This window comes from Epinephelus lanceolatus, chromosome 9, assembly GCF_041903045.1.
Source record: "Epinephelus lanceolatus isolate andai-2023 chromosome 9, ASM4190304v1, whole genome shotgun sequence".
Taxonomy (NCBI): Eukaryota; Metazoa; Chordata; class Actinopteri; order Perciformes; family Serranidae; genus Epinephelus; species Epinephelus lanceolatus.
The window spans coordinates 17,099,010-17,122,306 of record NC_135742.1 but is presented as its reverse complement, the minus strand read 5'-3'; the positions used below and the strand labels follow the sequence as shown (position 1 = coordinate 17,122,306).

At 42.9% G+C, this 23,297-nt stretch overlaps 1 protein-coding gene across 3 annotated transcripts in view; it reads left to right on the top strand.

Moving 5' to 3' along the window:
- The window catches only part of sema6a (sema domain, transmembrane domain (TM), and cytoplasmic domain, (semaphorin) 6A), a 134,192-nt gene that overhangs the window by 42,863 nt on the left and 68,032 nt on the right, over positions 1-23,297 (top strand). For all 3 annotated transcript variants that reach the window (XM_033619232.2, XM_033619231.2, XM_033619230.2), the window contains exons 2-3: positions 15,627-15,792; positions 16,667-16,784. In XM_033619232.2, the coding sequence (XP_033475123.1) occupies positions 15,693-15,792; positions 16,667-16,784 (218 nt within the window). In that variant the 5' untranslated portion in view covers positions 15,627-15,692. The remainder of the gene's footprint in view (positions 1-15,626; positions 15,793-16,666; positions 16,785-23,297) is intronic.

Genomic DNA, 23,297 nt, shown 5'->3' with positions numbered 1-23,297 from the left:
TAATAGAGATTAGCATCATGCTCAGTCAGATCTGATAGGCCTGTTGCCGTGGAACTGAAGGCCAGCTAGCCAGTTATCAGCGAGGACACAGACTCAATCACTTAGCATAATGGAACCTGCATCAAATGAACTGGGAGCTCAACAAGAAAAATGCCATTAACAGAGCTGAAATGATTTTCTGTGATGGTAAAACAGCAAATGAAATCATGCTACATTTACAGACTTTATGACCGAAACAGACGCACATGGTATCTTGTGATATGGGGCAGCATTTTTCACAAGGTAACGTGGCATTTTTATGGCTTTTTGCTCCTTTCTTTCACGTCACAAGGACGTATAACTGATGATATGTGCTCACTGATGTCTCCGGTGTGCTCCTCGCTGTTTGCAGCATTACGTAGCTAATCGTGCCGTTACTAAAAACGCACGACTGATGGAGAAAAAGTGGCACAGTTCAATGCGCTGCAAGCTTGACGAACAGCAACACAGAGAGGATTTGGTTAGGTACACAATGAGGCACACATAGAGATTGTATCACACCTTGTAAAACTCTGAAGCACACCTATTATGAAGAAGCAGGAGGCTGTGAGACGTGAAAACTGCACCAGATGGATACAACGACAGAAAACCATCACACCTCTTATTCGGTTCCTGCAGGCCACCCGCTTATATCCTGTGTCTGCTTTTCCAGTTTAGCTGCACGTACAGGAACAGAACACAACAAAAAACAGCTGCATAAGTCGGTTGTTAAGGGTCCACTGTGTAGGATTTAAGGGGATGTATTGGAATATAATAAGTATGTGTTCTTTAGTGCATAATCACATGGAAATATGAATTGTTGTGTTTTCATTACCTTAACATGAGCTGTTTATATCCACATAGGGAGTGAGTCCCTGTCTTGATCGCTATGTTGCCCCACCATGTTTCTACAGTTACCCAGAATGAATAAACCAAACACCAGCTCTAGATAGGGCCAGTCACGTCAGCCACCGTAGTTAGCATTTAGACTTTTTGCCAGATGTCTTGTCTCTCTGCCACAGAATTCCACCACAGCACAAGGTTAAACACAAGTGCTATTTTATCATCAAAGTCTCTCTGCCTCGGTCCAAGAACAGAGGTCATGTCGGTTGCAGATACTGATGCTTATGATTTCCATGCCTTCATACATACATGCAGTATTGATTATAACTTTATGGCTACTTAGTCAAGGTCCAGCAAGGATAAAAAATTCCATTTCTTCCCTCCAAATCTCCTTGAGCCTGTTATATCCATAGTAAAAACCACTTAGTGAGCCGCTGTTGAATATTGACTTTGAGACTTTTCTCATTTACAGTCTGGGTCTGTCGAGGAAAAGGGTTTGTAACTATTAGTAACTCTTGAGCCAGACAGCTATTGTTTTATTGATTGCGCATCCTCTTTTATTTGTGGGAAAACTACCCCAGGAACACAGTGTCCCTCAGCTACTTCTCCCATACTCCTCTAAATACCCAATCTAATTTCTGCCATGACTCAAAGTACTTATGCATGAATTGCTGCAAGTCTATCAAGCTTTCCTCTCTTCCCGTTAGCGAGGCAGTTTTTTTTTCTTCTCTCCCTTCTAGAAATTACATAAAAAATCATTTTAGGGCTCATGCATTTTGGATTTGGAAATACTTAACCAGAGACCCACAGAAATGGATTTCTCTGTTATGCTTCTCTCAACCGATGGCTTAGCTGATGTTTACTGAGGACGAGAGCCTGAGGAGGATGTGCTTAACCCCTTGAAGTCTTATCTGCCCCTGCATTTAGTTCCTCCTGTACGGGACATTTCTAACCATACTGTCATATGTTTTCAACCCCAGGCAGCCTAATTTAAGGCATTACTTGACTCACCAACCTTACAGGCTGGGAGTCCCAGGTCTGTATCATGACTAAGCATAGCATGGCATGGCACAGCATCGCCTGAAGGCACCCTGCAGTCGGCCTTCGTGAAGTGAGTTTCCAAGTAAAATGTGCATTATGCCGTGTGACAGTTTGAACACCCCCATCGCTGCTCCACAGGGCGCTGAGCTTCAGTCATTCCACCATCTCTCTCTCTGTGGAGTTAATGTGGCATTTAGCTCAGTGACATTCTGCCATTTTTTTAAAACTGCTATTTCTTCTCTGCTGCACCACAGGAGAAACACTGAGTCTCAGTTTGTATCCACCAGCTCCCTCTGCTCTTTTGACCAGGGTCAAATTCTACACCAGATGAGTGATCTTTATGCAAAATGACCAGCTCCTTTAAGGACTGACACAAGTGTGGCCTGATGTTCTGAGGTATATAAAGAGAATAAACAGGGTGATGTCAAACAATAAGGGAGGCAGGCGGAGTACCGTAGCATCAGACCAAAGAGATAATTGGATCAAAAGAGAGACAGAGAAGGCCATGTGCTACCAAGCATGTCCTTATCAGCAGCAATTTTCTCTGCCTTGCCCACACAGCTCTGTATCAGCTGCGTCCAGATTGATTAAGTTGCCCCGCTTGTATCGTCGCGAGTGATGATTGACAGGCCTGGAAAAGGTTCTGATATTTAAATGCAACCTCGTTCTTTTTTTGGGGTCAATCTCTTAAGCACCAGTTGTTGTGTGTGTGTGTGTGTGTGTGTGTGTGTGTGTGTGTGTGTGTGATGTGAGCTGGGCTTTGTGTGTGTGTTTGAATGTGTGTCACAAAGTGGGGGCTTGTTTTGATTCATGCTTTTTCCAGACAAAGCTAAGGAGCAGCCTGCACTTTTTCGTCTTTGCTGCCATTCTCAGTGAAATGAAGAGAAGTGAAAACAGAACTAGAAGGATGATTAGAGTGGAGAATGGGAGTAATGATGGTGATGATACCATAATGAATGTTTTCATTAAGTCTTCAAGAGGTAGTGAAGGGGACAAATGGCTATGTGGGCCTGAGAGACAAAGAGTAAACAGGACTAGGAGTCTACAGCTAAGCTAGCAGCTCTGTGAGGCTGTACTGCAGTGCTTTGAGCTAAATGCTAATGTCAGCATGCTAACATGCTGAAGTTTGACCTGATCATGCAATAAATTGAAAGTTAAGGGATTACCAGTATGATTACATATCAGCACCAAAGTCATATCAGTCTATTCAGCAGTTGTCCATACATTGGACAATAGGCCCCTGGGTGCAGATATGCAAATCCCCCCTGAACGCTCCTACATAGTTTATCTCCTCTATCTCTTTTATAGTTGTTTAGCCTCTTTTTGTGTCGTTGTTTTAGATCTCTTTGTAGTCATAATGCATCTTTTTGTGGTTGTGTGTCTCTTTGTAATAGTTTTGTGTCTCTTTGTGGTTGTTTTGCTCCTTTTTGTAGTTATTTTGTGTCTCTTTGCAGTTCCTTTGCATCTCTTTGTGAAGATTTTCAATCTCTCCCTAGCCAATACATAATTAATTTGAGTGACATTTTGTAGTGAGGGCCAGAGGCTCCCACTTGCACTTTGGGCCCCTGGGCCTGTGCCCAGTAGGCTTGTTCAGTAATCCTTCTGTTGGTTGGTACTTGATACCTTCAAAGTTTTGACAAAAATAACCTAGTAACATCGAGCCATTTAACGGTCACAACAAGCTCTCTGTTGCTGCTGTCTCTGGAGCTGGTTTCCTCAGCCTTCAGTTTAATGTCTGCTGTGTTAGCAAGAGCTAACACAGCAGACAAACCAAGACAAACTCAAACTGGCACCTAATGGCTCGACTACCATTAAACCTGTTATTTACCAGCCGTGTGGTGCAAATAGTTAGCCCTGTCACTGTGTGTGAGGCCAGGTGGACTCACACTCCTGCAGCAGCCATACCATAAATTCAGTGGTGTGGTGAGGTCAGGCACAGTGTTTTTGACGAAGTTGGCAGCTCAGCATGCCGACCAAAATGTTCCAAGTATTGTTATACTACATGCCTCTCCATTCACATTATAGGTAAGGAATGGAGACCTCTATTGGTATTGGTCAATGGTACTGGTATTGCTACTGGTATCATAATGTTTTTTAATGATAACCAGCCCGAAATTAAATGGTCAGGGGTTTACCAAAGCCAGTAGGGTTCATCCTCTGTGGACTGTAAATCTCTGCACACAGTTACATATCAGTGTATCCAAAAGTCACTTAGGTGTTTCAGTCTTGTTCAAAATGGTGGATCTGCTATACTGACTGGCCCACCTCACCTCTCCTAGAGTCACAGTGTTAGCATGGCTAAAAAGAAAAAAAAAGTGAATGTGAGAAACCCACAGAGTCGAGCAGAAAAGCTTTGAGAGAGTACAGGGCCATTTTCAGGAATATTCAGCAGGTATAAATGCATTTAAAAAAAAGCCCCTTTATTCTTTGTTTTATGTGTTGAATAATTCTTGGTCATGTTTCAGGCTAATCTAACTCTGTGTAGCATATTTTTGTCTAGTGCTAAACCTTTTAGCTCTTTGAGGTTTTCCACAGTCATTTTGGGAGCTCATCACTGCCCCTGCAGCCTAACAAGTTCTTGACCTACTTTTAAAAACAATGTAGTGAGTTGTAGGTGGTTATCTCCTCTCATCTTTCTCCTCGGTTGATTTCTGCTGGTGGCGGGGTTGGTGTGATGTCAGTTTACTTTGGATCATTCTAAGACAGAGAATACCCATAACTCCCCTCCTCTTCCCGTCTCTGCTTTGCTATCTTTTCCTTTCTTGTCCTCTCGTCTCCTCTGGTCTTTCCTGTGCCTTATTTTCTGTTAATTTCCTCTATTCTCCTCTCCTCGCACACTTTCATTTTACTTTTTATTCTCCTTATTTCTAAATCTATGGTAATTTGCTGCAAAGAGTGTCCTCAATACATCCTGAAAAAGGATATCCATTGCTTTGCGACAGATAATTGTTTTTAATGATTAAGAAGCACAGAGGCATGTCCAGGCCTAATGGCTTTTAGATCACAGAGGCAGAGTTATAAAGATAGCAGCTTATCTCCAGTCACTGAATCTCTTTGTTAGGTTGCCGTTCTTCCAAGTTGGCGCTTTGCCTCTGTTCTCTCGCTGTTCTTCTGTCCCTCGTCTTTTTGAGTCATCTTTGGCCCGCTTCCAGAATCAATCCGTCACCTCTTTAAAGGGAGACGTTCTTGCATTTGGGCTTCTGTTTCAATAAAGGGCCTGCAGCGACAGGGTGCCTCATTCATGTCCACTTCATTGTCTTTTAATAATCAAACCATGATGGATTACCTCCATACAGATATTCATTCAAAAGCAACATCTAAGGGATGGAAAATGGGGGAGGAAAAGGGAAAACACCAGTATGCTTTTTGATAGCTGGAGGGCTACTTGCGGGAGTGTGTGTGTGTGTGTATTTGTGTGCTTATATTGGATGCTAGTTTGGCTCTTGTTTTCAAAAAGACAGGCAGGTTCCTCCCTCTCGCTCCCTCTCCATTCTCTCCTCTTATCATGGCCTCCTGGGTTCAGGCAGACAGCTCCTCCTGTCTTTTCTCTCTGATTTATCAGGCCGGGGCTGACAAGTGTAAACACCTGCCAGAGGATCCTCCCCATTTGGGAGCCCTAGGTGGTTGGATGTGTTCCATTTTTTATCCCATATGGTGGATCAATGCATTATTCTCACCTGGCTGTCTGTCTAACCTTCTCTGCACAGTCTTCTTCTCCTCTGCTTTTATACCTCATCCAAAACACCATTTCCTAGAGCCTGCCTGCTAACAGGTGTTTCTATGGATGGTGGCCTTTATGTGGCTGAGTTGTTAAAGTGTACACTTTTAGTGTGGTCTGGCGTTGTGGGTGTTGTGTTCACACCCGTGTGTAGGGTCTGTTTCTGCTCTGTAGCGCTGTGCGGTTGTCACACAGCAGAAACTGAGTTGCTGAAATTCCCCCGCTGTCATTCATCCACCTGTAAAACCACTTTCTCTTTTATTCAGTTCCAGCAATCATGAAGAGAAGCACACAGGCAAACTGCTTTTTTCGCTCAGACATGCTTTTTACTACTTTTATTCATGTTCAAAGCATGACTTTATCTCTAGTGGTATAGAAGTGTGCTGTTGGGTTGGATTTTATTTGTCCAGCTTTTGAGCTATACCTTAAACACAATGCAGGTAACTTGAAATGCTCACAAGATTACAAAAATTACTTCTAAAACCTCTCAAGAGACAATAGGTGCGGTTACGAGGACCCTGATATTCCAATAAAAGTCAGAATAATTGCCTAATCAGAATGAAAATGCCTAATGTAACCACATCAGTCAGAAGAGACCGGTGCAATTCAGCCCAATCAGAAGGAACTGAGAGCTGTGGTGTAAACCTTTGATAATCCATTCATTGGGAAAATATTAGTTCCTTGTAACCATGTAAACACTTCATCCGATTGTTTCTCTCTGGGTGGAATAAATATGTTATTTCTGTGTCTGTTTGCCCCACGTGTGGGTAACATTAGCTGAGGTACGGGGTGCGTGCGTCACACACAACATGCTGCAACAGCTATTTCTACGTGCTATGTGCCCCCTCATTTTCAAGCAGTGGCCTCATGTAACATTGTTGTCACAGGCTGCAATATGGAGTCCAAGGACATCATGTATTGTTACTGGTTACAGTAACCTTCATATGAGATGTTTAGGGAACACTGGTAAATTGTAACATCTGTAGATAGTCTGCATGTGAGGCATTTAGGGGACATCTGTAATTTGTAGCTACAGAAATAACCCTGGGTTACACCTACGTTACTTAGAATTAAATTGTATTAACAGATGTACCCACTTCTTCTCCTTTTATATTTCATGTATTGCATGAATTGAATTTTCTCAGTACAGTTGGGAATCCCCCCCATCCTCTTCTTCTTCTTCTTCTTCTTCTGTTATATATCAAACAGATTAGACGCTTCACAGATTAAGTTATATTCTGTTTAAATGCTTTGGGACATGTTAACGCAAATCTTATTGGATCACTTCATTGAGTGTTCATGGAAACAATTCAGTTAGGATCTCTCATTAAAATAAATTCAGTGAGACTGAAGAAATATTGCTCATGAATTGTCCACAGAACATGTTGTGAATGGTTTTCTTTTGAGCTACTTTAAATTGCCCTGTCAAAGGTGATGTCTGTGGATCATCATGAGTAACAGAGACAAATATGTGTCCTCGTAATTTGGTTCAAACCACTCTTTTATTAGTATACAACTGAAGAAAAAATACAAACACTCTTTATGGTACTCTGCCTGCGTCACCTATTACAAAATTCCAATTAAAGATACAAATAGCAGCACCTCCTCCACAATTGGTCACCGGCCACAATTACAGACACATAACAGCACATTGCCAGTAAGCCACCCCTTCTCTTTGGCATTCCTGTCATCTGTAAACCCTTCAGCACCAATCTGCGGACATTACCCAGACTGCCAAATATAAACACAAGCAGGCCGCGCTCGTATGAAAGCTGTCAGACAGCATTTACAAGAAGCTGCTACTACCTTCAGACTGAACACTTCCTTTCAGACCTGACGAGAATCAAGTACAAAAAGACAGATCTCTGTTGTTCTCAGTAATGACAGTGACATGTTCTGAGAACATCGTGTCCATGTATAAACAATGTGATCACGTGGGATGTGTGTATTCTGTAGACAGAACATACAATACGAGTGAATGCTGTCCTTAACCAACAGGTCAAGTATTCCATACAGCTGTGCTATGTAAATCCACTTACATACATAGCAGCTATTTAGAATATGTGACAACGACTCAAGGACAGACTGATGGCCATGAAGCAAACAGTGAGCAGCACAAAAGAAGTCCTCCAAGTTGTAACCCCTCATTCAGAACGACACATACATTCTGATCTGATAACCCCATCAACAGGACCACATCAGTTAAAGGGGAACACCACCCAAATAAAGAATTCCAATATGTTATTTCCACGGCTCAGGTGAGTTCAATCAATATTTGAGAACATGAGTGATGCTCTTAAAAAGCCAGAAACCAGAGATGTGAGTCTCAAACTTGTGATGTCATCAAATAAAGTCTGGAGCTGCTCCATAGACAATGAATGGGAGCCTGATTTTGTGGACTCACAGAGTGTTTGTTTTCTTTTTCACACCCAAACATACCAATATACTCTGAACATTCCCATGGGTGCTCTCAGTGTCATCTATAACATCTCTCCTAATTCATTCCCTACGGAGCATCCCCAGACTTTATACTAGGGATGCACCAAAATGAAAATTTGTGGCCGAACCTGAATAATATTAAACGCTTGGCCGAATACCGAGTACCGAATACTGAATGCTGTTTTTTAGTTTTTCATTAGTTTTTGCAGATGAACCCCCTCCAGATTAGTGTTGTCACGGTACCAAAATTGGGACCCACGGTACGATACCAGTGAAAGTATCATGGTTCTGAGTAGTATCACGATACCACAGCAAAAATGAGGCAGATGTGCCTTTTGTCATTTATAAAAAGATAAAGCACTTTTCTATAATACATCAATGATATTTCAATGGAATAAATTACTTATTGACTTATTCATACAGTACAGGCCAAAAGTTTGGACACACCTTCTCATTCAATGCGTTTTCTTTATTTTCATGACTATTTACATTGTAGATTCTCACTGAAGGCATCAAAACTATGAATGAACACATGTGGAGTTATGTACTTAACAAAAAAAGGTGAAATAACTGAAAACATGTTTTATATTCTAGTTTCTTCAAAATAGCCACCCTTTGCTCTGATTACTGCTTTGCACACTCTTGGCATTCTCTCCATGAGCTTCAAGAGGTAGTCACCTGAAATGGTTTTCCAACAGTCTTGAAGGAGTTCCCAGAGGTGTTTAGCACTTGTTGGCCCCTTTGCCTTCACTCTGCGGTCCAGCTCACCCCAAACCATCTCGATTGGGTTCAGGTCCGGTGACTGTGGAGGCCAGGTCATCTGCCGCAGCACTCCATCACTCTCCTTCTTGGTCAAATAGCCCTTACACAGCCTGGAGGTGTGTTTGGGGTCATTGTCCTGTTGAAAAATAAATGATCGTCCAACTAAACGCAAACCTTATGGGATGGCATGTCGCTGCAGGATGCTGTGGTAGCCATGCTGGTTCAGTGTGCCTTCAATTTTGAATAAATCCCCAACAGTGTCACCAGCAAAACACCCCCACACCATCACACCTCCTCCTCCATGCTTCACAGTGGGAACCAGGCATGTGGAATCCATCCGTTCACCTTTTCTGCGTCTCACAAAGACACGGTGGTTGGAACCAAAGATCTCAAATTTGGACTCATCAGACCAAAGCACAGATTTCCACTGGTCTAATGTTCATTCCTTGTGTTTCTTGGCCCAAACAAATCTCTTCTGCTTGTTGCCTCTCCTTAGCAGTGGTTTCCTAGCAGCTATTTGACCATGAAGGCCTGATTCGCGCAGTCTCCTCTTAACTGTTGTTCTAGAGATGGGTCTGCTGCTAGAACTCTGTGTGGCATTCATCTGGTCTCTGATCTGAGCTGCTGTTAACTTGCCATTTCTGAGGCTGGTGACTCGGATGAACTTATCCTCAGAAGCAGAGGTGACTCTTGGTCTTCCTTTCCTGGGTCGGTCCTCATGTGTGCCAGTTTCGTTGTAGCGCTTGATGGTTTTTGCGACTCCACTTGGGGACACATTTAAAGTTTTTGCAATTTTCCAGACTGACTGACCTTCATTTCTTAAAGTAATGATGGCCACTCATTTTTCTTTAGTTAGCTGATTGGTTCTTGCCATAATATGAATTTTAACAGTTGTCCAATAGGGCTGTCGACTGTGTATTAACCTGACTTCTGCACAACACAACTGATGGTCCCAACCCCATTGATAAAGCAAGAAATTCCACTAATTAACCCTGATAAGGCACACCTGTGAAGTGGAAACCATTTCAGGTGACTACCTCTTGAAGCTCATGGAGAGAATGCCAAGAGTGTGCAAAGCAGTAATCAGAGCAAAGGGTGGCTATTTTGAAGAAACTAGAATATAAAACATGTTTTCAGTTATTTCACCTTTTTTTGTTAAGTACATAACTCCACATGTGTTCATTCATAGTTTTCATAGTTTTGCCTTCAGTGAGAATCTACAATGTAAATAGTCATGAAAATAAAGAAAACGCATTGAATGAGAAGGTGTGTCCAAACTTTTGGCCTGTACTGTACTTCAAAAACAGCATCAATAAGTGATTAACATAGGGGGGATCAAAATAAAATAAATAAATGAAATAAAAATCAACCAGCCACCCTCCTCCCCTGACAAGTCCCTCCATAAGTGACGAACAGTCCCTAAAGTGCGGTGAGGTTTGTGGGTCGTTACCTGCCACAAAGAGAGAAATGTGAATGGCTCGTTTCTCCTCTGATACGCCACATACCTGTGTGCCACCACGGCTCAGCTGTCCAGGTACTTTTGGGCAGTCATGACAACAAGTTATTCACCTGGAGCCGGACTTCTCCGTCGCCGGTAAGCTGTTATCATGCGCCACCGTATTTGACAGGAATATGTATTCCTGTCCATGTCTGTGACCCCCGTTCAACCCACAACCGGTGGGATTCGCCGTTTCGTTTCTGCTGCTGGTTGAAATCTGTACTCACACAGCGTGCTGAATGATTTATTTTGCCAGCACAAAACTATTTTTAGTCGCAAATGCGAGTGCGGTGACGGACAGAGTAAAATATTGCCACACTGCCGACATTTTACTCCGTCCGTCACTGCACACTGTTTGATTGCGTTATCAAAACACACCGCTATTATTCGGCCTTGCTTTTCACTTATTCCACCGAATACCGAATGTGTGTTTTTTGCAATATTAGGCCGAATATATCCGGTTACCAAATATTCGGTGCATCCCTACTTTATACGCTATGACATCACAAATTTAAGTTTTATCACTCTTGTTTTTGGATTTGGGAAAAAGTTGTTTGTGTTGTTTTATATTTTTGGACTGTCTTAGAACATGGGAATAACATTCATGAATTTTGAAACTGGGTGTGGTTCATATCTGACAGAACTATTAAATTCCCATTTAAAAAAAAATGATGAAACCATCATGTGATCCTCCACCGCTGTGGCTGAAGTTTGGTTAGGTTCAGACCAAAAAATGTCTTGGGTAGGGTTTAAGAAAGAACAGCTGCCTGCCATGTTCAAGTCTGACTCGTTGTTGACGCATCCCTCCACCCCAGCCACCTGCCTCTGTGGACTTTGTGGCTGTGTAACAACGTCACACCACTTCCTCCTTTCCCCCTGACGGACAAGGCCAGTAGAAGGCTTAATCACTTGAGTGTAAACATACACTGTTTTGAGGCATTTGCTTGAACGACTCACGCTGTCTCTTGAGGGCAGTTTCTAAATCAGAGGCATCAGTCAACAGGTCTGCTATGATGTAATTAAATGGCAGCCTCTCACTTCATTGCGCAGTCTGATGGCTTGCACAGTGGGGGCCTTCAGGAAAGTAATGGCCGGGACCTTCTCAAGATGAACTAGTTGTGTGTGTGAGTGTGTGTCGCCCAACCAAGTGTTGATTATGTGGACTCATGTTTTCTGTTTGTTTGCACACTTAACTAGACAGACAAACTAAATGTCGGCAACATTTCCTTCCTTTTCCTCACCTGAAGTCCACTGTGGCTGACCTTTTTGCTCTAATAAATGTGTTATGTTAGTGTATATTTAAGCTCCCAGCGCCCATAGCTAACATGTTGAGGGTACAGCAGTAATAACATCATTAGGCCTGATAATGTGTTTATTGTTAAAGCTAATGCAGTTTGGGGCAATTGGCCCCATGGGGCTGCTCCGTCTGGGAAGAGAAAGTGGCTAACTGAGTGTGTGTCTGCTTTGAGTTGCATGAATTTGTTTATTGCTAATGGAGTTTGTGTGTTTTCTTCAAGTTTTCTGGTCGTAGCTGTGCACATTTGGGTCTTGCAAGGACACAAGGTGACTGAGGAATGTGTGTGTGTTAGTTATTCATAAGATGGCGTGGGTATGTAGAGGAATTCTGGGGGGTCCTTGTGTTTTTATTACCTGCTGGTGGCCTCCTGCCAGCATCCAGCTTGATTAACTCTACCCTCTCTGCTTCCACACACACTCACACACACACACACGCACTGCCAGCTACTTTATCACAGAGAGTGTGCGGGAGGTGTAAGGGAATAGCAACTAAGGTTCTCAAAATGTTATCTATTAAAAGCCTGAGGAGGAGGCACAGGGCTCCACTGTTGCGCTTTATGTCTTCTCTTTGGTTGCTTTTCAAGGAGAGCTTTTACAAGAGAGGAAATCCACACACTTCCACCTGCGTAAGTGTGGTTTTTGCTAGTAGGTAATTTATAATTGAAGTTTGAGCACATGTAAGCCTTGATTCCCGGATCCTGATGTTCTCAGTTTGTGTGCTTAAACATGCAGACTACAGTGCTGTACAGACAGTAGCAGTTTAGATCAGGATTTAACACACACACACACACACACACACACACACACACAGTCTCACTCACACACAAGGAGGCAATTTGCTCTTCCACAAAAAGAGCGTAATTCGGTAAAGACAGACTGCGTCTCGCTCCCTCCTGTTACCCATGTGTGGCAGCTGGTAATGAAAGGGCCACTGGAAGGCTTAGGAGTTTCACTTAAGTCGTTTTGTGCTCAATTTATTTTGTGTATCACAGGAGGCAGTGTGAGATGGATTGGCTAACAGTTTTTAGCATCCTATTACACCACATTGATATAGATGGAGGATGTACCTCGCCTTCAGCGGCAGACGATTTTCAGCACGTGCAAGATAAATGTCTGGAGTACGATCAATCCCATGAGATTCATTTAATGACACTAAAGCATCTACATCCACATGCTGCAGTAGAAGCAGCTATTATAGTGTCACATTTGATTCAGACATAATCAAGTCATATCTAGAAATATAATTACAGAATAATTCCTTTTATTAGACTAGTACAAGGCCGGATCACATCTTGTTTTCTTGCTCAGTGCAACCCCCATTTGTCATTCGCTGCTCCCTCAGGGTGAGCCTCTCTGCCTCATGCCACTTCCTGCTCATCAATCAGTCAATTACCAGAGGACTTTGGGTCAAGGTTCAGAAGGCAAACACAACCTCCACAAGCGTTTACTGTACTCTATAGAGGAAAGAGAAAGCCCATTTTTATTTACAATTTGTAGAAAGTTGGAACACAGCGCAAGAGAAGCACGGTCAACCTTCGCCGTATGATAAAGGTGAGGGTGAGGGAAAATCCATTTTAGTATTTTTCTCTTCATAAAATATAGAGTGCGGTGCAAAAAAAATAAAACAGTGTAAGGATAAGAGGAGTAGGCCAAGCAGTGAGAAAGGAGGAAGGAGAGCGGAGCGGCTTGTGAGATCAAGGTCGTATCCAGGCTTTAGTATTGGTATTCTCCTCAGTGTTAAAGTGATTCTCCCAGTGAATAGTGTTTTCATTCCTCTCCTGAATGAGATTCACAGGAGCATGGAGAGAGGGAGAGGGAGAGAGGGAGAGAGACATGACAAAGAAAAGAGAAAGTAATTCCCTCCCCTCTCTCTCTCCCTCTCTTCCTCCCCCCAGTTTGTTCCCCCCCCCTTGGACATACAATAGCGAATGAAAATACAGCGTGGGATAAACAACTTTTATCAGACTGAAGCAAATGAAATCGACTATTTTATTCAATTCTTCATCCCTGAAGCATCCCTTACTCTATCTACCCGGCAACATCTCACCCCTGCAGCTTTAGCCGAGGAAAAAAAGAAGAGCGTGCTTTATGCAAATTAAATGCTTTATTCTTGATTAGATTACAGACGCAATAATTGTCTAGGATGATTTATGGGTGTAATTTGTTGCCACAAACTGCAGTAGAAAAAGGCTCAGTTGCCATGGTTTGCGCAATGAAGACATGAGATCAACACAATTTAGGACATCTGTTATAAAATTCACGTCACGTGGCTCGTATAGATTACATTAGAAAATTAACTTGTTGAGGAAATTGTGTTTAATAAGATTAAAAGGTAAATGATCAAGAAAAAACACCCAGGTGTTTCTTTTCCAGGAAACAGGCAGTCTTCAAGGTTATCAGGTGGGCACAGAGAGTCAACAGTTGGCATTTAAAGGTCTAGCGTGCAGGATTTAGTGGCATCTCAGGATGAGTTTGCAGCACTGACACTTCATCCATGTGCCAAGTGTGTAGGAGAACTACGGTGGCCAAAATGGAAAGGGGAAAACGAGAATGGCCCTATCTAAAGGCAGTGTTTGATTTGTCCATTCAGGGCAACTGTAGAAACACGGCAGACTCCATGGATGAGTACATACTCTGTATGTAGATACAAACGGTTCATTCTATGGCAACGCAAACACAGTAATTAGAAATATTATATACCATATCTGCCGATAGATGCCCCTAAATCCAACACACTGGACCTTTAACGGAACAGTGTGTTGGATTCAGGGGAATCTAGCAGCTAGCAGTGAAGATTACAGATTGCAGCCAGCTCACACTTCTCATGGTTATGATTTTCAATGTTCTCTGTTCAGGAGGTTTTTAAGGGGCTGAATTATCCACAGAGGTCTCTTCCGCTCCAAAACAAACAAAACCAGTGATTAAAAGTGGTAAAAACACTCAATAAAGCAGTTTCATGTTTAAAAAAATCAGTGTTTTTCCAATACTTAAATTGCTGAGGGGCTGCTAACTACGGTGACTGATGCAAAAATGCTACTACTGGGCTACTGTAGAAACATGGCAGTGCAACATGACGATCTCTGTGGCTGATCCTCACTTCATATAAAAGGCTCAGTCCGAGGTGACGAAAACACAATGGCTCTTGTTCTCAGGTGATTATACGCTAAAGAGAATAAACTTAGTATATTAGATTTCATTTCTGCCAATATATCCCCCTGAATGCTACACATTGAACCTTTAAGGTAGAATCCAAATGCAATAAGAAATGAGATGAAGAGGAAAGAAAGGGAAACACAAGCCTCCGGGTGGTTCTTAAACCAGTGCTGTAGTAAATTGGAGAGTTTAATAGCCAAACTGATGCACCATATCAGCCTGCGGTAGTCATCTGCCTGTAGGAGTTAGGATGTGGGATTGCTACCCTTGTAGGAGACTGACAAGTGGGAAATTAGGTACTTGCCATTCCATCCCGCCCCATCTCCAGGTACTGCTGATACTTTACAGCAGGCTAATCTCAACAAGAGCTCTCCCACTTCACTAAGACCCTGTCACATACAGAGAGAGAGCAGAAGAGAGAGGCACAGAGATCTTCTCTGCCTGACATCGATCTATGACGCATATTACCAGCATAATCCAATTAATTCTGTTTCGCTTGCAACGCAGCTCCCCTTGAGTCATCGAAAATGCATATATAAATATATCTCTGACAGATTGCAACGGGCTGTGCAAAATGCACAAACAGCTAATTCAGGTGGACTTGAGTTTGTTTGACTAACTCCTTTCTTTTTCCGCCTCTCTTCGCTTTCTCCCCCTCCTCCAGGCTTCTGTGTTTCTTTGTTTCACACAAAGAATGCAGAAACCGCGGAGGGAAAGTAATTGAGGAGGCAGTCAGGTGAAAACAGATTTGTTTGACAAACTTTACTCTTTTTCCTTGTCTCCTTTCCCCCCCCATCTCTTTCCCTTCACCCCTCTCCATCTTCTCCTTGCCTGCCACTTCTGTGTCCCTTTGTACAGGCTGAGGTAAATCTGTAGTAGAGGACCAGCAGCAGCAGCAGCAGCAGCAGCAGTGTTGGTGCGACCATGAGGTCAGAGGCCTTGTTACTCTACTTCACGCTACTGCAAATAGCCGGGGCGGGCTTCCCCGAAGACAGCGAGCCTATTAGCATTTCACACGGCAACTGTAAGTATATTTTTCTTTCACTCTTTCTTTCGTTCTCTTTCGTTCTTTCATTCTTTTTCTTTCTTTCATTCTTTCTTGCACACTGTCGTTCCACTCATTACAAGTCCTCCCTTGCTCTCTCCCTGCACTCTTTTCCCTCTCCTCTTTGTCTTCCACTTCGCAAATCCCCCTCCTCGGTATCTCTCTCTCTTGTTCCATCCTTTTGCTCCTCCACATCCCTCTCAACCCTTGCTTCCTCTGCAACCCCCACCTCTCCCTACACTGAATGGATTTTGGTGGCATGGAGTGTAATTTGGCGCCCAAGGATAGGCCCTCTACACACACTAAAATGAAGGACTTAAAGCAGCATTTGAAACGGAGCCCACCCCACATCAAAGGATAATCCGCTATTTTTCTGTTGGGCTCCTAATGCTGTGTGTGATAGTGTAAACGCTGTTGCAGGCTACAAAGATACGGTCATTGTTTCCTCTGTTTCTCTGTGTGTTTCTCCATCTGTCCTGCCCCATCCGACTCTCTCTGGGCCTGACGCTGTACCTAACACTGCTAGCCAGGAGAACTGAGAGAGTAGCCAGCCAACCAACCAGCCTCACATAGACCTGCTCCTCTATCAGAGCATTTGTTCAAACCAAATGCTTTCATCCAAAGCCACTAACAATAGAACGATTGCATGGCATAGTGCAGCACAGTTTTAGCCTACAATTTATGGTCACGGGAGGAGTTCAGCCAGCAACTGTGGTGGCGTTTTTCTCATCCAGCTGAGACACATGGTTTGACATTTGACCTAAAACCCAAACTCAGAATGTTCGTATTACTACAATTACTGCAGTTATAAATGTAACACATGCAGGGATTCATTTTTGTCCTCTCCTTACAGACACAAAGCAGTACCCGGCGTTTGTAGGCCACAAACCTGGCAGGAACAACACGCAGCGGCACAAACTGGACATCCAGCTCATCATGATCATGAACAGGACGTTATACATCGCCGCCAGGTGGGTGATAATAGCTGTGTGTTCAGATTTTTATGCCTCTGTGCCTGCAACAGCAATGGCCGGAGGCATTATGTGTTTGGGTCTGTCCCATTCTTGTGTGCACAATATCTCCATATCTCCAAGAATGCCATGAGAGAATTTCTTGGACTTGGACTTATGGATGAACTGATTAGAATTTGGTGGTTAAAGGTCAACGTCAGTGAAATCTCACAAGTCACGTTTCTGGCCATAACTCAAGAATTCACGCTCTAATTATGACAACATTTCACACAAATGTCTAATTGGATATAATAATGCAGTGATGACATTTTCGTATCCAAAAGGTCAAAGGTCAGCTTCACTGTGACATCATAATGTTCTGCAAAAACACTTTCTTGGCCATTATTCAGCGTCATAACTCAGGAACAGAAGGGGAGACATTTGGTCAGATACTGAATTGGTGACACTAATCTTGGGTGTCCATCTTGAAACTGGTGATTGTATAGATCTGTGCTGCTGCAGGGAAGATGTGTGAAACCTCAGTGTTTTAGAATCTGTAACTTCTTTGAAGCAACATATGTATTTGAAGGTGTATTTGTACATGAGTCAGGACAGGCATGGATGTAAACTGCAACTTGACTGTTTGGTAGAGTCATGCACCTGCGGAACAAAAGTTTCAGACAGAGGCTGACAGGAGTAAAACTTGTGGTTATTTGGAGCGTCTTCTTGAATTTACATCTGTCTGTTTTTGTGGAATAAAAGTGCTGGCCACTGTAGATTAGGATTAATTAAATCGCACAAGTGACGTTCCACCAGAACAATTGAATCCATGGTCCCATCTCATTTTTCAGTAGCTGATTGAAGTTTCAGCTATGACTGATTGTCATCAATTATTGCCAGTTGAGGATTGTGAACCCCTTTTAACTTGATAATAGCTGAGGGCTGAGTGTTCCACAGCAGTTTTGCTATCGAGCTGAACTTTGGAGCCCTGCTGTGCTGTTTTCTTTTAAAGTTTTTGGGATCAGGGGGAACTAATTCGGAGCAAATTGCTGAGACTTTAAGTCTGGACTTTTTCTCTCATTACCTCTTTGTTGTTTTCTATTTTGGGTTCGCCGTCTACTAAAACCCCCTTAACCTTGCATGATGTCTCTGAAGACTAGTGGCCTGTTTTCATTTAACACCCAGGCAGACGTACAGTCACAAACACACCCCCACAAATGCAATTATACAGATGACTTAAATACTAATCTCAAAGAGAAGACTACTTGACATAATCCACATATTGGGTTTTAAATGCACCATCCAGACAGCCTTGATGCACATTGTGTGCTGTCAATAAACAGTAATACCGCACTAATACAGAAGTTTTGACTCTATTTGTTGGCAGCCTAGTTGCCCTCGTGAATCGATTCTAAAAAACTCTTTGATTCTCTGTCTGGCTGTGTTTTTTTCCCCTCTCGTCTGTCACCTGCCTTTATTGCTTCATGTCTATCCATCAATGTGTTTTTCACCTGCGTGCCTTTAATTTTCAGTGACTCATCTTTCAGAGATAATATAGCTCAATTACACCATCTGGAGACATGGCGAAAACCGATATTGATTTTGTCTTCTCTCTTGTCATCATTATTTTAGAAATGTTCATGTTACTTCACCTCACGGCAAAGTGAGGGAACTGTAAAAAGAGTCAGGTCCGCAGCACAAACAGGCAGGTTTACCTTCAGAGACTGTACAGTGCAATGTTACAGCAGCATTTAAACAGCCTTAATAAAATGGATCCTTTTCCGTTTGTTCTGCGCCGTCCATGGCTAATTGAGTGGCAGGGTTGATTGGATACTGTTAAAAGCCACAATAGGGGTCTTTCTTTGTTTTCCTCCCAAGCATGTCAAATTAAGTGGCCGAGGGAGGCTGCTGCTTTAAGTGGGGGAGCTTTTTAACATATCTGTGGTCATTAAGAGGAGGTGTGTGGAGAGAGGAAAAGGAAACAGAGCGAATGAGAGAGCCTGTTTGTGTGTGTGTATGTGTGTATGTGTGTGTGGTGGGGTGCCGGAGACTCTGGTCTGCCTGTCGCCCACCTGCTCCATGGGGTGTCGGGGGCCTGAGGGGTAGAGGAGGGAAATGAGACAGAGGGTTTATTGGAGGGGTGTGTTCGTGAGAGTGTGTGTGAAAGACAGAGAGGGTGTGTGTTGGCCAGAAAATGCCAACCAGTTGTCGCATGGATTTGAAAGTGATTTCTTGAGTGTGATATGTGGCTGTACATGTGCATATGGAGGTACTTTTGCGATGGCAAACATGTGTCGGTGTGCCTGTTGCCGTTGGGTATGGCAGCCTGTGATCGTGCCTGCAATGGGTTGTGTTTGTGCGTGCATGTGCGAGGTCACCTGGTGCGTTGGTGCCACACTTGCATACTTGCTTAAAGCAGACCGGAATTCTGACACATGGCCTGAGGTATGTGACCCCTGAATAACTGGAATGGCTGCCTCGGATTAGACCGAGCCGGACGACCGCCATTGATCCTGACACAGAGAAGAATGTTGGAGTCAATAACATGGACCCACAAATGACGGCCAGTGCACAAAGATCCATCGTTGCTAACAGGATATCGATGAAGACATGTAAAAGTTGAATGACAAGCAGTTTAAGGCAAACAGCGGAGACAATCACCACTTCAGAAATCAATGTGAAAGCGAGCCAGCAGTCAACCCAGCAAGTCCAGAGCTACGAAACAAGGAACAATGCTGCAGGAAAAAAAACTAGGCAACATCAGTAGTTGCTTTTATGATGGTTGTCCAGTCAAATGACTTGTTTATTCTGGGGCCAGCATCACACAGCTTTGCCATCATGCCTCTAGACCAGCGAGGCTCAGTTCTTGGTGCGCAGCAGCTTGCAGATGGCCACTGTGAACACAGTCCAAAGCTCAACACTGTTTCAGGCTGTTTTTTGAATGGCTGCTCAGTGTATTAAATCCCTTTGGCTCCTGTTTTGGCGCTGGCAATAAAATCACAAGATTTTTAAGCTGTGAGATGCATACAAACATAGCAACTGATGAAATTGTAAATAGACAAAAGTGGCTTAATCCATAGAGGGAAAGAGGCAAGTCTTTGGCAACGAAGGAACTCAGCAACAGATGCAGTGATTGATAATTCATCCACGGGTTTGAGCCTTGAATGAAATGTATTGATTTGTTGGAATCAGGCACTCTTTTTGCAGTCTTGTGTTCAACCATTATATGTGGGCAGTTATGGAGGAAAATGGCCTCCGCTGATGAGGTCGCGGCTTTTCCAATAAGTGCAAAATATCATTAGCCTTCTTAGATTCATATATATTGAACGTTGATTATGAATTCAGTACATGACTAGTTTAGACCCTTAATATTCTGATTCTCATTCCTTGACTCAGTTTCCATCAGGTGTATTATCTGGAGGGACAGTGCGGCCTGATAAGAACTCAGACAGCTGTCTTTTCATATGCAGGCAATCAAAAAGCCTTTTGTTTGTTCAGTTTTAACAAGACAGGCATTGGACTGCTCGGTCTGGTGCTGCTTTCTCTCGCTCTTCATGAAATATCTGCTCTTATAAAAAGAGCGATTCATAACAAGTTTCTCTTTATATCACAGATGCAGCCGCTCACAGAGAAAATAGTTATGAATCATAGCAAGAGCTGTTTGTTTGTGAAGATGCTGATGAACATTAGATTCAACCTTGTTACCAAGTCAGCTTCTGTGCAGCTGCTGTTTCATACATTTTTATGGTAGCAATCAGCTGTACATTATTCATTATAAACTGAGACATGATGTGTATTAAAGTACGTGTAACAAACATAAAAACTTTTTCATGTACTAGCTCAGTGCTTTATGTGTGTCTGCCGTCATGCGTGCTTTAGGTGTTTAGCAGCAGAGTCATGTCCCATAAAAGCAATAAACTGTTTCTGATGCAGTGAGAGATGGACGCAGGAGCATTCCTATCCCAGCAGTCCATATTTCATGGTCAGGATACACTATGTACAGCATTCAGAGGGAATTCATCACAGGGCAACAGGAGATTTATCATTCTGATCTCTGGAAAATATCTGTGTGTGTGTGTGTGTGTGTGTGTGTGTGTGTGTGTGTGTGTGAGAGAGAGAGTGTGTGCAATGAATATGGGTGTGAAGGTGTGTGTACAGCCAAGGTAAGCCATGCCATGTCCCTCTTCGATGTGTGTGTGCAGCCCAGACATCAGAGGAAAATGATGGCATTGTTAATTTCTACAAATTACAAATGTTACATTTGCACATTTCATACATATCATATCAACTTTTCTAAAGTGACATAATATAAGAGCTGCCTTTTTTTTGGCAAGGCGGAGGGGATGGCATGATACCTTCGCCAACCAACAATAAAACTGGTTGATGTTTGCAAGTTTCTTTTGTGTTTCCAGCAGCTTTTCAGGCACCAAATGTAGCTATTTTTAGCGACCCATGTCTCTTTCTCCAGCAGGGATAGTGGCACAAAAAGCCTGTTTTTTACCGAGACATTGCTGCTTTTCCAGCAGCTTTTTAGGCACCAAATGTAGGGGTTTTTTTTCCCAGCAGGGATAGTGGCACGTAAAATGTTTGTATTTTACAGAGACATCGCTGCTCTTCCAGCAGGGATTGTGCCCCCAAGTCTGAGTATTTTTTAGCAAAAATATGATCCTTTCCTAACTATATCAAAGTGTTTTTGTGCATAAACCTAACCACACCTTAACTTGTGTTTGTTGAACCATTAAGTTTCAACATATCCACTATATGATAATATGAAAATGTAACATGTCAGTGATATGCAGAATCGTACAATGCCAACATGTTTGTGTGTGTGGCTTCAATCAATGGGTTTGATTGAACTTGCTATGTAACAGTCAAACAGACTGTGTGTGTGTGTGTGTGTGTGTGTGTGTGTGTGTGTTTGTGAGAACTACTTTAGGTTTTAGTCTCTTAGAGTGTGGACTTTCTTTGTTGCAAGAATTCCATCAACTGAAGAGATCAAACTTCAGTTATACTTATATACACACTTACACTTATATAAACAACAACTCCATTGTGAGAACAACGCATTTTGGTTTGTGGCCTTCATCAGAGTCCTCATAACACGTTACAAAGAACAGCTGAATAAGAAATTATAACAGACAACCACTCATAGACGCACTTATGTATCAGGGAATGAGGCACCCGCACAGAAATGGGCTGAGTTATCTGACAGAGGAAAAAGAGATGACTGGTGGGTCTGTATATTCAAAAGTAGATTAAAAACATAAGGTTGAGTGCTCGTGGAAAATGGAATACAGAGAAAGGCAATCCAGGCACTCCAAAATATATAAATGAGGAGGCTTAATGGCTTAATCTTTAAAAGAGCCAAATGTCAATGTCTGACAGCTTGTCTTTCTTGTCTTGTTTGACTTCTTCTCACCCAATGTCACCACGTTCCAAGATCTCAGCAAATGTTACGAATAGAAATAATGAAAAATCAGGTAGTATAAAAGTAGACTTTCCATTTGAGATCAGATTTGAGAAGAATGAGGAGAATGAAACAAGCAGAGAAGGAGACAGACACTCCTACATAATTGTGCATGTGTGTCTGTGAATGTGTTACTGTATAGCCTGCCTAGCGAGCATGCCCCAGGTCTCTCCACATGCAGGGCATAGTCGCCATTCCCGGCCCTCAGTCGGCTTTCACCATGGTAACACCAACCACACTCTGTTTACACCCCTCTATGAAGCTGGGAAGCATGGGAACCAGAGAGAGAATGTGTATACGTGTGTGTGTGTGTGTGTGTGTGTGTGTGGGAGAGAGAGAGAGAGACAGAGAGAGAGAGAGGGAGAAAGATCAGTGTGAGAGTAGAGGAACCGAAATTTGTGGTTGCCGTTAGCACTCACACAGAGACACAAACATCACACAAAGGCACATGCACACTCAAAAATCCAGATTACCTTCTCTCAGTTGAGTCCTCTGGAACAGTCGAGCCTCTGTGGCCGTAGTTCTTCCCTGTCGGGTCTCTTTGGGTCTCGCAGCGGAGGCCACTAGAGTCTCCATTATTGTAGCTGCACCAAATCCTGTTAAAACCCACTAATGACGGGGATTACACGGTTGCCTCCTCTCCCTCTCCTCGCAGCACCAGCAACATCCAGCCACGTCCACACTGTGAAACAAAGCTCGCAGCTCCAGTAGTTGTAATCACCTGTATTAAAAGTTGGAAGAAGTTTCCATTCAAAACGTATTTTATGTAAAACACTTTCTTTCTCTGAAGGCTTTGACAATTTTAGCAGTCCATCCTGGAAAAATATACTTCATATATTCATGCTCTCAAATTAGTGTCAAATTATTGTAACAGCAAGAGCTGAAGTTACAGGTTGATGTGGCTCAGGTTAGTTAGGGAGGAGCAGCTGGAGTGTTTGTGGCATTTTAGACGTTGTGTTTTGATACTGAGGTTCCCATACAAATACTTCCTCCTTGTTTTTATACAGCTGTGGTGCTGCAGTGTATTTTGTTTCAGCATTACTGGCTTAGATTGGCTGCTATCAGGT